A 14,002-nucleotide genomic window follows, 5' to 3' on the forward strand; every position below is an offset into this window, starting at 1 on the left:
TAGAAAATAACTATAAATCAGTACCTTGAGTATTAACAAGGGAGAAAGAGTAAGATTGTACGCTTAGTGTATAAGCTTATATGGGAGGGAGTATACAATTACAGTTTATGCACATTTTCTTGAGCTCCTAGCTCCCTAGTGCCAGAGCTCAGTTAACTTCGTACTTGGAGCTGACAACTTCAACTGTGACAGCCACTACAGTAATATTCTTTGAGGTTGTAAGTAAAATACTGCACGAGGATAAATATACCTAGTACATTAAAAAAAAAAAAAAAAACATAGTTCTACCGTCGGCAGCCCTGAAGATGGTTTTTCGTGGTTTACCATTTTCACACCAGGCTGTACCTTAACCTTTTCCGGTCCAACGTCCAGGTGAGCTTGACATTATGTTTTGTTCTACTTGAGAGGTTATTTATTGAAATTCTTTGATCTCATTGAGGTCGATCGATATCCCTGAAGTTTCTAGAGCAAATGTTTGTGCATAAAGGAAGCCGTTCTCTTATCTCCATGGAAATAATACGAGATATATGTAGCCGTGTATCCTCATGGTTATCCGCGGCCTGTCAGCTGTGTTTACATTGAGTAGTGCTGCACACGTGTTGTACTAGACGTGTTTATCTGTGAATGCGAATTGTCTCAGTTGAATTTACAATATAAAAGCGGCAAATATGAACGAAGAATAAATACACATGCACGTTTATTTAGATAGCAGTTACGATGGTTATTTATTTGAATTAGACGAAGAGTTCAGAGAACTGTCAAGTGAAGATGAAGGTGTAGTGAACTCCAGCATTGCAAGTTAAACCTCATCGACTGGACCTCTGCGTAAAAAAAGAACGGAATGATCCCGGACCATCATATGCTGTTTCTGAAGACTCAGAAGAGGAATTTCCAGTGACTGCTACAAAAGCAAGAAGACGTGCGAAGGTAATGGTCCGGGGCGGAGGAGGGGATACAGCACACGGCAATGATAACGCTTCTCAGGTCAGTGTTGATAATTTGAGTAACAGTGATGCTGAAAATACTTCCGCACATAAAAATGGGAATGAAAACAATAATAGTGTTTATCAGAATGTAACATTTCATGATAATTAGCCTCCTAGACTAAGTTATTTATCAGGTCGGAAAACTAGAAGACCACAGGTGCCTCCTAGCTGCATCACTCCACTTCAGTTTTTATGTTATTTTTCACTTCTGCACTGATGACGAAAATTATTATGGAAACTAATTCCTATGCAATAGAATATACGATAATAATAATAATAATAATAATAATAATAATAATAATAATAATAATAATAATAATAATAATAATAATAATAATAATAATAATAATAAGTCCTGAGTTAAATCTGACTAGGTAAAAATGTGCAAAATTAATTTGGACCAGACTGTTGGAACATGTGACAGAATATTGGACTGCAAAGGGTTAATTATGGCCACAGTAGCATTCCTTCCTACTCCTAGCCCTTTTCTATCCCATCATCGCCATAAGACCTGTATGTGTCGGTGCAACATAAAGCAGACTGTAAAATAAATATTTATACACACACACATTTATTCTTCACTTTCAACTACAGATTATCTCAGTAGGTGTTAAAGAATTGAATTAGTGCTGAGAACTCAACAGAAGTTGTGGTCTTTTCTTACGTGCGCAAGTAAATGTGTTTCGCTTTGTTCTTTTGTTTGTGCTGTGTGCATATCAGTCTGAATGTTTAACCCGTTAAGTGGGGCGGCGTCATAAACGAAAAATTCCTGCGTAGTGGGGAATCTTTTACAGTAAGTTTTTGCCAACCTACACCCACTTAAATATTATATTATGTTGAACTTTGTATAAAATTATACGTTACAATGTAAAATGAGTTATATACAAATCAAACGATTTTTCAATTCATCCAGTGTCAGTGCAAAAATTGCATATGTGCCATTTCATATTTACTCTGATTCGAAGTATTATTTGTGTTGATTATATTAATTGATCGTTAAAATACATAACACACACAAATGAAAAATTATCAAATACTCCAAATAATACACACACATTGTCTCAAATATCATATTTTCCTGAAATGAAATCTAAAAATGTACTCGCCACGTAGGCTTGTAACTTGTAGAGGGCAGCGAGTAATTCACGAGTTCGTTTATCACAATTTTGTCATCACATTATACAAAATTACACTACACTGTTCTACACTGTTTACACTAATTATTGACACTCAATAGCTATCACAAATGACTGGAGAAAAAAAATTTGAAAAAACTCTTTTTGGATGGTCCCCGATAGTTGCCGGCACCCAGAATGAACAGCGGTCACCGAGTGTAGACTATGTGCTTCTCAAATTCCCTGAGCATAGAACCTGAGACGCATTGGCATATTCTCAATGCTTATACTTCAGCTGTATGGTCAAGCCTGAAGCAAGGAGACAGGCACAAAGCGACATTGCATACTACACAACAATACTGAGTGTGCCGTCGCTGGCCTTTCGCCATGCAAACAACACATCTCTTATTTGCATGCAGTCTTGATTTTGAAGCTGGACTGAAATCTGGAAAATGCCTACCAAAGAATCAAGTTAAAAAGTCAACGGGTGCGGGTCTCGCTGATCGAACTGGCAAGGCTGCGTTAGGGGTAGCGCTCGCATACTTCTGAAGTAGTTTCTGCAAAATTTGAATAAGAAACTCCAGCTGAGTGGATTTGCTGCCTTGTTTCTTGTATATCATGACGATATTGAACTTTGTTATGTCCAGTAGATATCTAAAAATCTTGTGGTAATACTTCTTCATTATTTTTCTCACCGTACTGTATGGCACGATACGTTAGTCCGATAAATCCACCCCTGCCATTGAGTCATTGTACTCAATACATATGACCGGCTTCTCTTTAGTTTCTCCTTTCTTGTTTAGAATATTGCGCGTTGTTCTTTCCAGTTCAAGGCCATGATCTTGTTTATATAGGCAAAAGCCACCTCCCATTTTTTCAACTTTTTCCCTCATGACGTCCTTCGGAAGATTTTTCTGTTAGATTTTACAGTACCGACAGCGTCTGTCTGAAATTCATTGCGCTGATCGAAGAGTTCTGGGCTACTGTAATAATTATTTACAGCTATGAAGTATCCCTTATTTAGAAGAGGTTCGGCTAGAGCAAGCACAACTTTCGAGGGCTTGGTATACTGAGAAATATTTACCCTTGGTGATATCAACTGATGAAGAGAATGGATATTTTTCCTGAAACATGTATGGTAAAATAATTTTCAATCATTAAAAGTGTACTGACAAGGTGGATCCACCATAAACTATTTTAAAGAGTTTCTTTAATAGCTTCACATGACGCGCGCCCACAACTGGGCTCGCTCTGGCCACATCACCTAAAGTGAGCTCCACTCTATGGTTAATTCTGCAGATTATGTTATTTATCTTTATACAAGACATGGATTCTAAGGAACAAGAAAGAATTGATCAACACTGGCTGAGTTGGCTGTGCAGTTAGGGGCGCGCAGCTGTGAGTTTGCATCCGGGAGATAGTGGGTTCGAACCCCACTATCGGCAGCCCTGAAGATGGTTTTCCATGGTTAATTAAGGCCATATTCTTCCCATTTCTAGGCAGAATTAAGCATTCAGACTGATATGCATACAGCACAAACGAAAGAACAAAGCGAAACACATTTACATCCGTGTGGAAGAAAAGACCACTACTTCTGTAGAGTTCAGAATTTCCTCGTCAAGACAATAATGGACACTAGTGTTGCCAACAGTCTAACAAAGGATAAGAGAAGTAACAGCATAGTCAGTCCGGCCCCGCGGTGTAAGGGGCAACGTGTCCGCCTGTCACCCAGCGGTCCCGGGTTTGATTCCCGGCCGGGCCAGGGGTTTTAAATTTTAAATGAATCCCTGGCCTGGAGACTAGGTGTTTGTGTCGTCCTTAATATTCCTTTCCTCACATTCAACACACTACACTTCCGCCATTTACATAATACATGCAGGTTCCTCGCATATGGTGCACGTAGGGGCAAAGGATCTTCATAGGTCGATGCCCTGAACAAAAAAACATAGTCAGATTTAAACTCTTTGCAAGTTACGGAGGAAAAAGTGAACATGCAGTCGAAAAGATCATGCAGCGAGTCCTCAAGAGTTAATAATATGGCATAGTTGTGCTCTTCAAGTCATAGTTATTAAGGGTTCCTGGTACTGTTGTTAGTTAGCAACAGTAGCAGTAAATACTTTTATTTCTGATAAGATGGAGTTACGCAAAGAAATTCAATTCTTGTAGCCCGTCGGTCAAATGGCAAATTATTTGACGCGCTTCCTGTGACCCGTGCAAACTTAATGAATTGCTCTGTTTCAACAGCGTTCCATGCACACAGGGCACATGTTGTTTCAATATTAGACAAGTATTACACACTTTGAAACTGTGGCTAAGGATATATATATTTTTTTTTTTGCTAGGGGCTTTACGTCGCACCGACACAGATAGGTCTTATGGCGACGATGGGATGGGAAAGGCCTAGGAGTTGGAAGGAAGCGGCCGTGGCCTTAATTAAGGTACAGCCCCATCATTTGCCTGGTGTGAAAATGGGAAACCACGGAAAACCATCTTCAGGGCTGCCGATAGTGGGATTCGAACCTACTATCTCCCGGATGCAAGCTCACAGCCGCGCGCCTCTACGCGCACAGCCAACTCGCCCGGTGCTAAGGATATTAAGATGCAAAAAATTTGTTAAACAAGCTGACAAAAAATATGGTAACCCAAATTTGAAAGCATGGGAAAGAGTACATATTTAGCAAGGAGGAAGAAGATATCACAGAAACATCTTATTGCGGTGTCAGTATGGAGATTTCTGTTCTCAAATTTTTATTTACACATGTTAGCAAAACAACGCTAGCGTTGTGCCACGTCCTGGGGTCCATCTGGTGGTGGATGAACGTACCATTTCCACTTCTACTTCTATTATAACGTTCCAAATTCAAAAGTATCATTGTTTAAGAAGCCTTTCTTGTGGACAGTCGAGAATTCTTCTGAGGAAGCAGGGCACAGTTTTCTGCGAAACGTTAAGAATTTCACCTTATTTTCTTGACAGGGCATAAACCCAAAAGCCTATACAATATCATATCTATAAGTACGGGCCGTGAAAGCATTAATGGAAAAATTCAACTCAGTTTATGGATGTGTTTATGATGACTAAACAGACCAATCCTGGCATAAAACATATGCCCACACAAATCACACTGAATGGATGGAGGAGGGCAGGGTTGTAATTGACATACATTACCAAATGTAAACTTAAAATTTTATTGAAAATTGTATTAAACTATAATCTGTAATGTGTCTCCTGTTAAGTACCGCCCGAAAGTACATTCAGAGTTTACCAATAATGCTCCATGATGGAGGGAACAAAAGTCTGTAAAACGTGGCCAACTCAAGCCTGGTTGCCAGTATCTATTTGTAACGTCACCATACAATTATCTAATATATAAAAATGAATATTTGTTTGACTATCTCGAGTGAACTCAAAAACTAACGGACCAATTTTGCTGAGAAATTTCACAATTTGTTATTACTCCTGAGAGAGTTTAGGAAGGGGTTTGAACGAAATCTGATAGGTAGTTTTCCATGATGAGTAATTCTGTGTGATTAATTTAAATACAAAGCCGCACCAAGATTGGATCAACCTAGGCAACAACAAATTACTCTGTATCATGACAGTCTGCTAAGACATGCTGCATACAGGAGGATGGGAACACGACGTCATGCTTTATGCAGTACCTTTCTTGCTAGGAGGTTCATGTAACTAAGCAACACCGATAATGCTCCTTCAGAATTTAGATCCACCAAGGCTATGTAACGGAACCAGACTTGCTGTCAAAAAACTGATGCCAAACGTCAATGAGGCAACAATCATCAGAAGCAAAAGTAAAGGAGAGGACGTTATGACTCCACGCAACCCAATGATTCCCACCGATTTGCCATTAGACTTCAAGTGACTACAGTTTCCAGTGTGCCTATACTTGTAATATTTAAAGAAGCATTCTGACAGATAGGGCTGGAGGGTCGAGCATTGCATGTGCCATTACGAGATGATGCCACATTCCTGTATTCTTTTCTCCTTCCCCTCATTTCTGGCTCATTTGTTCGTTCGTTCAGAGCGCTCAGAAAAGTGAGAGGTATGGCAACTCCAAGCAACTCGACCCGGCCAGAAGGCTAATCTCCATGGCAATCGCAGTGGGCACGCCCACATCTCCATGGCAACCATACCCCCTACTCCCTTCTTCCCACCCAGGTAGGCAGTACACGGACCTCCTTCAAAGAACGGTCAGGATCTATCTTTCAATATTACGATCATAGTTTTTGTGATTACATTTAATAAACTACTAATACAGCTGAAACAGACAAAATACTTAAGACAGAAAGAAGAATAATTAGAACATGCATAAATGAACAGTATCAAGTTAATGGACAATGGAGAATAGCATCAAATAAAACTGTTTATAATGAAATTCAACCAGTATTGAGCACAATTAGGAAAAATCGTATATCCTTTTTTGGACATCTTATCAGAACATCTGACACCAGAATCAGCAGAAGAATAATTGAAAAATTATGGAAGATTAAATGGATCACAGAAATTGGGGAGGATATTAAAACACTACGAACAACAACAGACGATCTCAAAAACAAAACAGAAGAAATTAAGATACGTCAAGAGACATACACCAGGCTACAGACCAAGATCAATAAAAGGTCTAATGGGAGGGTATTTTCAACAGAACAAATGAAGGCAGCATCTTTCAGAGTGAAAAAATATTGGGCTGATAGGAAATCAAGAAATCCTTTGTAAAATTGACTGGAGTGGTCCAATGTAGGCCATAAAATGTAAAAATAAATAACACCCAAGGACAATCGCTAAGCTTTGCTGGATTGAATTTGGAAAAACACATGTTTATCACATAGACCTCCAGAATGGGCACACCGAGGAATCTGTTCATTTTTGCAACCAGATGGAAAAACAAAGAATGTCGTGTATCCACTCATGTTGCAAAGAGCATCATGCATCATGCAAATAAATAGTCATTTATGTAAGCAAATGGAAATAATTTGATCAAATTAATAAACATAGGAATCTCGAAAATAGAACATATTAACAGTAATTATTTCTTTGTTTTGTAAGTGAAATTACAAGCAAATTTATTACGAAAAGTATGAATAAAAGAACCATAAATAATGAAGAAACTGTTAGTAAAAGACTACATGAATTAGAATTTATTAAAAACATTTTATTTATTAAGGTGTAGAAGTGCATGTCAAGTATCAACTAGTATAAAATAAATAAATGTGGATGAAATGAAGATGGTTCTATAGCTACACTTACCTGCAGTCTTCCCACATACAGCCCACATGGTCTGATCAGTGAGGACCTCGTACATGAGAGAATTATGACTACTTGGATTCACTCTGTGTACATCCAGCTGCAAGTGGCACATGGTGCCTGCTCGACAGAACTCGCTGCCTTTGGTGGGCTCTACCCGGGACTTGACAACAAATAATGTCTGGGGAAAGTAAATATGACAATATTTAAAGTAAGCAAACAAATAACAGTGCAAAGTATGACTAGAAAATCTAAAATTTCTCACATTTTTTCCTATACAATTTAATATTATTTAAGAAGAATACATTGTATAATGAAATGGGAAGAAACAAGTATCTACAGTGTGCAGAAAAACTTTGTTTCATAAATTGATGATGATGATGCTTGTTGTTTTAAGGGGCCTAACATCAAAGGTCATCGGCCCCTAATGGTACGAAATGAAAGAACAAAAATTGCAAAGGCATCCACTGACCAAAATAAAAATAAAAAATGTCATGAAGAATGAATGGATGGACAGGAACCCAACAAAACACAAAACAAACAAACAAAAACAAAAACCAGTGGATCGGATTCAATAGAGAACGAAAATAACAGTATTACCGACCAAGGTACCACTTATAAAGCACAATGATGCTTGGTGTCTAAAGGGGGTGCAAAATCCACGTCTAAGGCCCCACAGAATGGTACATGTCGCGAGTAAAATAGAACCGATGATGATGATGATGCTTGTTGTTTAAAGGGGCCTAACATCGAGGTCATCGGCCCCTAATGGTACGAAATGAAATAACAAAAAGATCAAATACATCCAATGACCAAAATAAAATAAAAATTGTCATGAACAATGATTTGATGGACATGAACCCAACAAAAAGCAACCAACCAACCAAAAAAACAGTGGATCAGACTTTAAAAAAAAGATCGAAAATAATAGTATTACTGACCACGGGACCACTTATAAAGCACAAGGATGCTTGATGTCTAAAGGGGTGCAAAATCCATGTCTAAGGCCCCACAGAATGGTACATGTCGCGAGTAAAGTAGAACCATGGTATTAGTCATGTCGGGGTACTAAGCAAAAGCAGCGAAGACTCACGGTGTTCCACACAAGAAGGTACTACTCACAAGGTTTGCACTTCGTACAAGGAACGCAGACCTATGGTGTTTCTCACACAATGGCGCCACTCATAGCCAACGCAGACCGATAAGGTTCCTCACCTAGGTGTACTAACCACACATCCCGTGGTGTTCCTCACAGAGTGGGTACCAATCACAGCCAACGCAGACCCACGGTGTCGCTCATACAGTGGTACAACTCACAGGCAACGCCCAGACCCGCGGTGTTGCTCACATGGGTACGACGCACGGGTACTGGAAACCCACAGGAGAACCCCCTCCAGCTGCTACTAATCACAAACTTATTTCATACCTAATACAGTGGTACTACTCGCAAGTACAGGCAACCCATGGTGTTCCCCGCGTGATGGTACGATTCAAAATTAGTTTCATGGTTCTAATTCAGTCAGCCCTTGGTCGCCCCTTTTAGTCGCCTCTTACGACAGGCAGGGGATACCGCGGGTGTATTCTACATATGCGTCCCCCACCCGCAGGGGGTAGTGTGTTTGGTCCGCGAGAGGTATTTTATTTCCCTCAAGTCCGCCGGCAAGCTGGTTAGGACCCCCCTATCCGCCACCTGGGACGCGCCACGTGGGAGTATCACCTCTCCCCCTGCTACGCCTGCGTAGCAGGTTCATGGTTTCATAAATTAAAGGAGTACAAGTATCATGAACATATCATTTACTTAGTGCATGCCTTTCAGTGCCGAGAGTATCCAAGAATATGTTCGCCCATGAGCGAGAGATTATGATAATGAAGTATAACACCAAGAGGTCTGCTCAAGGTTCTATGTTGCTAGCCAAATGACAAATCACCATCAACAGCATCATATGCCTTCGGTCTGTATGAACAGTGCAGAGAGGTTTGGAATTGAATCCAGGCTTTTAGCATGCAAACCAGTGATTAGAAATTGTATATACTGTGTGCGTGTGTCCAACCCTTGTCCCATTTCTCTACAGGGTCGAGTATGAAGTGAAATGAATCTTCATAGCGAGTTCTTATAACTGGATACCCTTCCTGATGTCAACCTCATCAAAGGAATTAATGAAATGAAATGAATGATGAGAAATGATACACGGTGATTCAGCTAAGTTGTCCAACTTTAATATCTTCTGGTCCATTTAATATATAGACATTCTGTTTTAAAATTCGTATACAGTATTGTATTAAGGGGCTCATAAAACTCTATCTTATTCCTCTCGAACACATACGTAATTACCAAGAAACCGGTAGCAACTTTGATTTTTTTAAATGAGACTATACTAATTTCACCCAGTAGAACAATGAAGAATCGAGCGACAAATTCAGTGATGTTCTTATTTTGCAAATCCGACACGTACTTTTGGAGATATTAAAGGATTTCAAATGAGAAAGAGATTTGTCACTCATCTTGATGTCAGGTCCCTAGTTCTCATGTTTGACGCATGCCTTGTTGATAAACACACATCCTCGCCATTATTTTGAGGGGGGCCGAAAGAAACAAACAGTATGATGTAGGCCTACAGCATTTCCGAGTTACAAAACTTTTGTTTCATTGCCGTTGAATCAGGAAAAGACCAGATAACACAGTGAAATTGTAATAAAGTAAATGCTTTAATGTCCTTCTTATCAGTACATAGTACACGAGATGAAATCAATAATTTGAAAATACAATGAATGTCTGTCACTAGAAAGAATGAATGCAAACGTAATGGACATTACTGTTAGGTCTTTGGTCCTCCTTTAAGTCAGCATGTACATTAGCAAAAGCAGTGGTCCAGTTAGGAATAAATTGTTGTTGGTATGCTAGTATACACCGCTGTTCAGACAAAAAATTCACGTATTTTTATTTTTAGGAGCATTGTTTCATTCTGCCTCGTTTCAACCACTTGCATCACACAGGGAAAAGTGCAGTCGCTCAAAAAGTCGTTGAGTGTATGGTAATATTTAAGTCTCTTCCAGGCACATCCACTTTTCCCTCCACTTCAGCAGTAGTCTACTCAGAACATAATCGTACAAGGGTGGCATGTGTGGAATGCTGTCTCGTATGTCTGTAAGCATTTTCCCCTTTCCACCTTGTCCTGTAACCTAACCGAAATATCTGCAACCATCTTACTGCATAGGATAAATAATAAGTACTGTACTCTTTCAATACTGGCAAACCTGAGAAAATTGAATTAATTTACACATTAAAATTTAAAATGAAACAAAACTCACCCTTTTAGTTCCTTGTGAACGTCTCTTCTATGTTTATTCTTACGAGTGTGGCTGACCATTAAATATTTTGACAATGCACAATACCATCACAGTATGCTATGTATGGAATACGTTTGATGTGTGTGTTTATCAACAATGCGTGAGTCATGCAGGAGAACAATGCAATGGATATCACAGCAAGCTGCGCATCGCTTTCTATCTAATACCTACATATAAGAAATCCTTTAATATTTCCAAAAGTACTTGTCTGATTTGCAAAATAAATACATCACTGAATTTGCCGTTAGATTCTTCATTGTTCTATTAGGTGAAACAAGAATAGTCCCATTAAAAAAAAAAAAAAAAAACGCTGCTACCGGTTTTCGGTAATATGTATGTGGTCGAGAGGAATAGGACAGTATATTATGAGCCCCATTACAATTTAAGAATTTGAAAACAGGATGTCTATATCGAGAAGTCGAGGGTCGCAAGTCACAGCTAGGAAAAATGTATCGTTATGCTGCCGTATGCCAAGGAAGTGTCGATGATGAGAACTATGTGCCTGTAATGTTCTTAAAATCGCACAGTTCCAATACCAATGACAATGACATCAAACATGTGAGTTTTAATAATATTTTGGGCAAACTCCCCAACCCTTCAGTCAAGCCAAAGGACCTCTTCACAATCCTATACGAGTTCAGTGGAAAAATCTTGCATCCTACCGATTATTGAATTCGCGTCTCCCATTTGGTCTACCTCTTCACCCACTAATCTGAATCATATTGACCGCGTGCAGTCATTCTTCTGTGCCATTGTTAGAGCCAGAGTATCTGATTGTCGAAACTTGAGCAGTAATCAGATACTAGACAAGTTAAACCTTCACCCGTTATCTACTCGCAGGAATGTAGCCGACCTTAGATTCCTATATAACGCTGTTAACGGTTTATTTCGTTCTCCTGAACCTGCATCCTTTTCCTTACATGTTCCAACTCGCAAAACCAGGATTACTCTGCCCCTTCATATTCCGTATTCCCGCCTCTCTCTCGTTCAAAGAAGTTTATTTATCCGCATACCAACCCTCCTTAACTCTTTATCTTCTGACAGGAACTTGGACGTTTTTTCTTCGTATGCCTCCTTTAATCGATTCTTCCTTAACTTAACCTAGTTCATTTTCTTCATATTCCTTTTTTCTCTTCTCATTGCTGTCCTCTCTTTTGTACATAATATAATATTTATTTATTTTTTACTGTACTATACAATTACTTAAGTGTTATAGATGGTTATGAATTTCATGTTTTTGGTCCGTATTGAACAATATATAAGTAATAATAATAAAAATTATAATCATGGAAATCAGTAAGTTCTTGTATTGAACAAGAACTTACTGATTTCCATGATTATAATTTTTACAACACCCCATTTATACTTTATTCTTTGTTAAAAACCTCTTATTATGTATATTCCTTGTATTATTAACTATTACCATAACATCTCATTTCACTTGTTATTCTTTAAAATAATATTGTCTTAGGATTTCGCCACAAATGATCTTTGCTCCAATACGGCTGATGATGACCCCTAGATGGGTCGAAACTAGTACCGTATAATTTTGTAATTTTGTGAATATATTGTATTGAAAAGGTGGAAACATTTAAGTTATTATTATTATTACTTAAGTGTTATATCTGTATTTATCTTACTGTGCCTAGCTATAAGTTCTTCTCTTCATTTTACGTTCAACAATTTTTCTCGTTGTTTCTTTAGCCTTTATTTTTTGTTTTTATATGTTGTGTCTCTAATTTTGTTAGTTTTTAATTTTTTTCCTCTATTTTTATCGTTAGATGTTTTTTCGTCATTATTCTTCCACTCTTCTTTATGCTTGCCTTGTGCTACTCTATTGTAAATATGTATTTCATTGCGGAACTCTGTAATTCGGCTTCTCGCTGTTTTGGTTTCCCAAATAAATAAATAAATAAATACATAAATAAATAAATAAAAGGGCCTACCATCTAGGTCATCAGCCCCAGAAGATATTTGAGGTTGACATATTAGCTGAATCACCCTGTATATATTCATACACACACATATATATAATATAAACTGATATCCATGACTATTCTCAATTGAAATAATCTCACTTACCTTATAATCACAGATTTCAAAGTTACATTTGTACAGCCTCTCCTGAGGTTCTCCACTGTCCGCATCCGAGTCAAGCTCAGGGGCAGGGCTATATAGTACTGAGAACTCTGTCCTGATGGGAGGTGTGGTCTCGTCCGCAGACTTCACCTCCAGCTCCCACATGAACGAAACATTCATCCCATTACCTACAACCTGAAAAAGTAGTGATTCTTAATGCTGGAATAGGATGCAGAGGAATCTAAATTTGACAGGAACATACTATGAAAAGCAAGACTGAAAAAAAAAAAAAAAAGTGGCAGGAAAGGAGGAATTTGGATTATAAGTAAATGCAATTTCCAAACACACAAAACACTAACTCTGAACAGAAAAGAAGACACTGAGGGGAAAAAATCACTCAAAAAATCATAAGGAAAATTCTAGGCATAAAATACTGCCTAAGAAACAAATAATACTGATATTAGAAAATGCAGATTAACACTTTATGGACACATCAAAAGAATCACAAAGCAGATACACAAGAACCTTGTTTATCGGCCCTCATTAATCCGGATCTCTGCTTTATCTGGATCGAAAATTATAATTTAATTTTTACTTGTACAGTATTTCTTTCATGGGGTCGACTCTTCTTGAATGTGTTTTCTGCCAAGGATAGTTAAGGATAGGAATTGAAAGTAATTCGGCCATGGCCTTCTATCTGTGCATCTACCACCGAGGTTCGTGAAGTTGTGGACTCTTCCAAGTTCCTTGACAAATTTGCACGCATTCCCAAATGCTCCGACGTAGATGAGAACAACGTAAATGACTGGTCGAAAAATGACTGTAATGACTGTAATTCACGCTACGGTGGGTAATGACGAGAGGGATGGTGAATTTGAAAATGAAACCAACACTTGACCAGAAGCAACAATGACTCATGGAAAGGCAACAATGCAGCTGGGCAAACCTATTTAGAATCCCAGACTGAAACCACACCAGCAGAACTGATGTTAGTAAAACATCTTCATGATTGTGCTGCGTGTAAACGCTATACAAATGTAAAACAAGAAAAATCTTGCATGTTATTTTAGTGCATAAAACAGAGTTGTAAATGTAAGAAAAGTGTTCTTATATTTTTTTATACATATGAAAAAAGGTATTACTGTACAACATATGTTAATAGATTACATAACATGTACTGTACTTACTTTTTAATTTTTCCAGATTATCCGGAT

The 14,002-nt window shown here is 38.3% G+C and overlaps 1 protein-coding gene across 1 annotated transcript in view; it reads right to left on the reverse strand.

The window, feature by feature from the left end:
* The window catches only part of SIDL (SIDL trafficking protein particle complex subunit 10), a 105,875-nt gene that overhangs the window by 5,918 nt on the left and 85,955 nt on the right, over positions 1-14,002 (reverse strand). The window contains exons 17-18 of the mRNA XM_067157603.2: positions 12,792-12,983; positions 7,365-7,542 (exon numbers count right to left, since the gene is read on the reverse strand). Coding sequence (XP_067013704.2) covers positions 7,365-7,542; positions 12,792-12,983 — 370 coding nt within the window. The remainder of the gene's footprint in view (positions 1-7,364; positions 7,543-12,791; positions 12,984-14,002) is intronic.

The sequence above is a fragment of the Anabrus simplex genome, chromosome 13 (genome assembly GCF_040414725.1).
Source record: "Anabrus simplex isolate iqAnaSimp1 chromosome 13, ASM4041472v1, whole genome shotgun sequence".
Taxonomy (NCBI): Eukaryota; Metazoa; Arthropoda; class Insecta; order Orthoptera; family Tettigoniidae; genus Anabrus; species Anabrus simplex.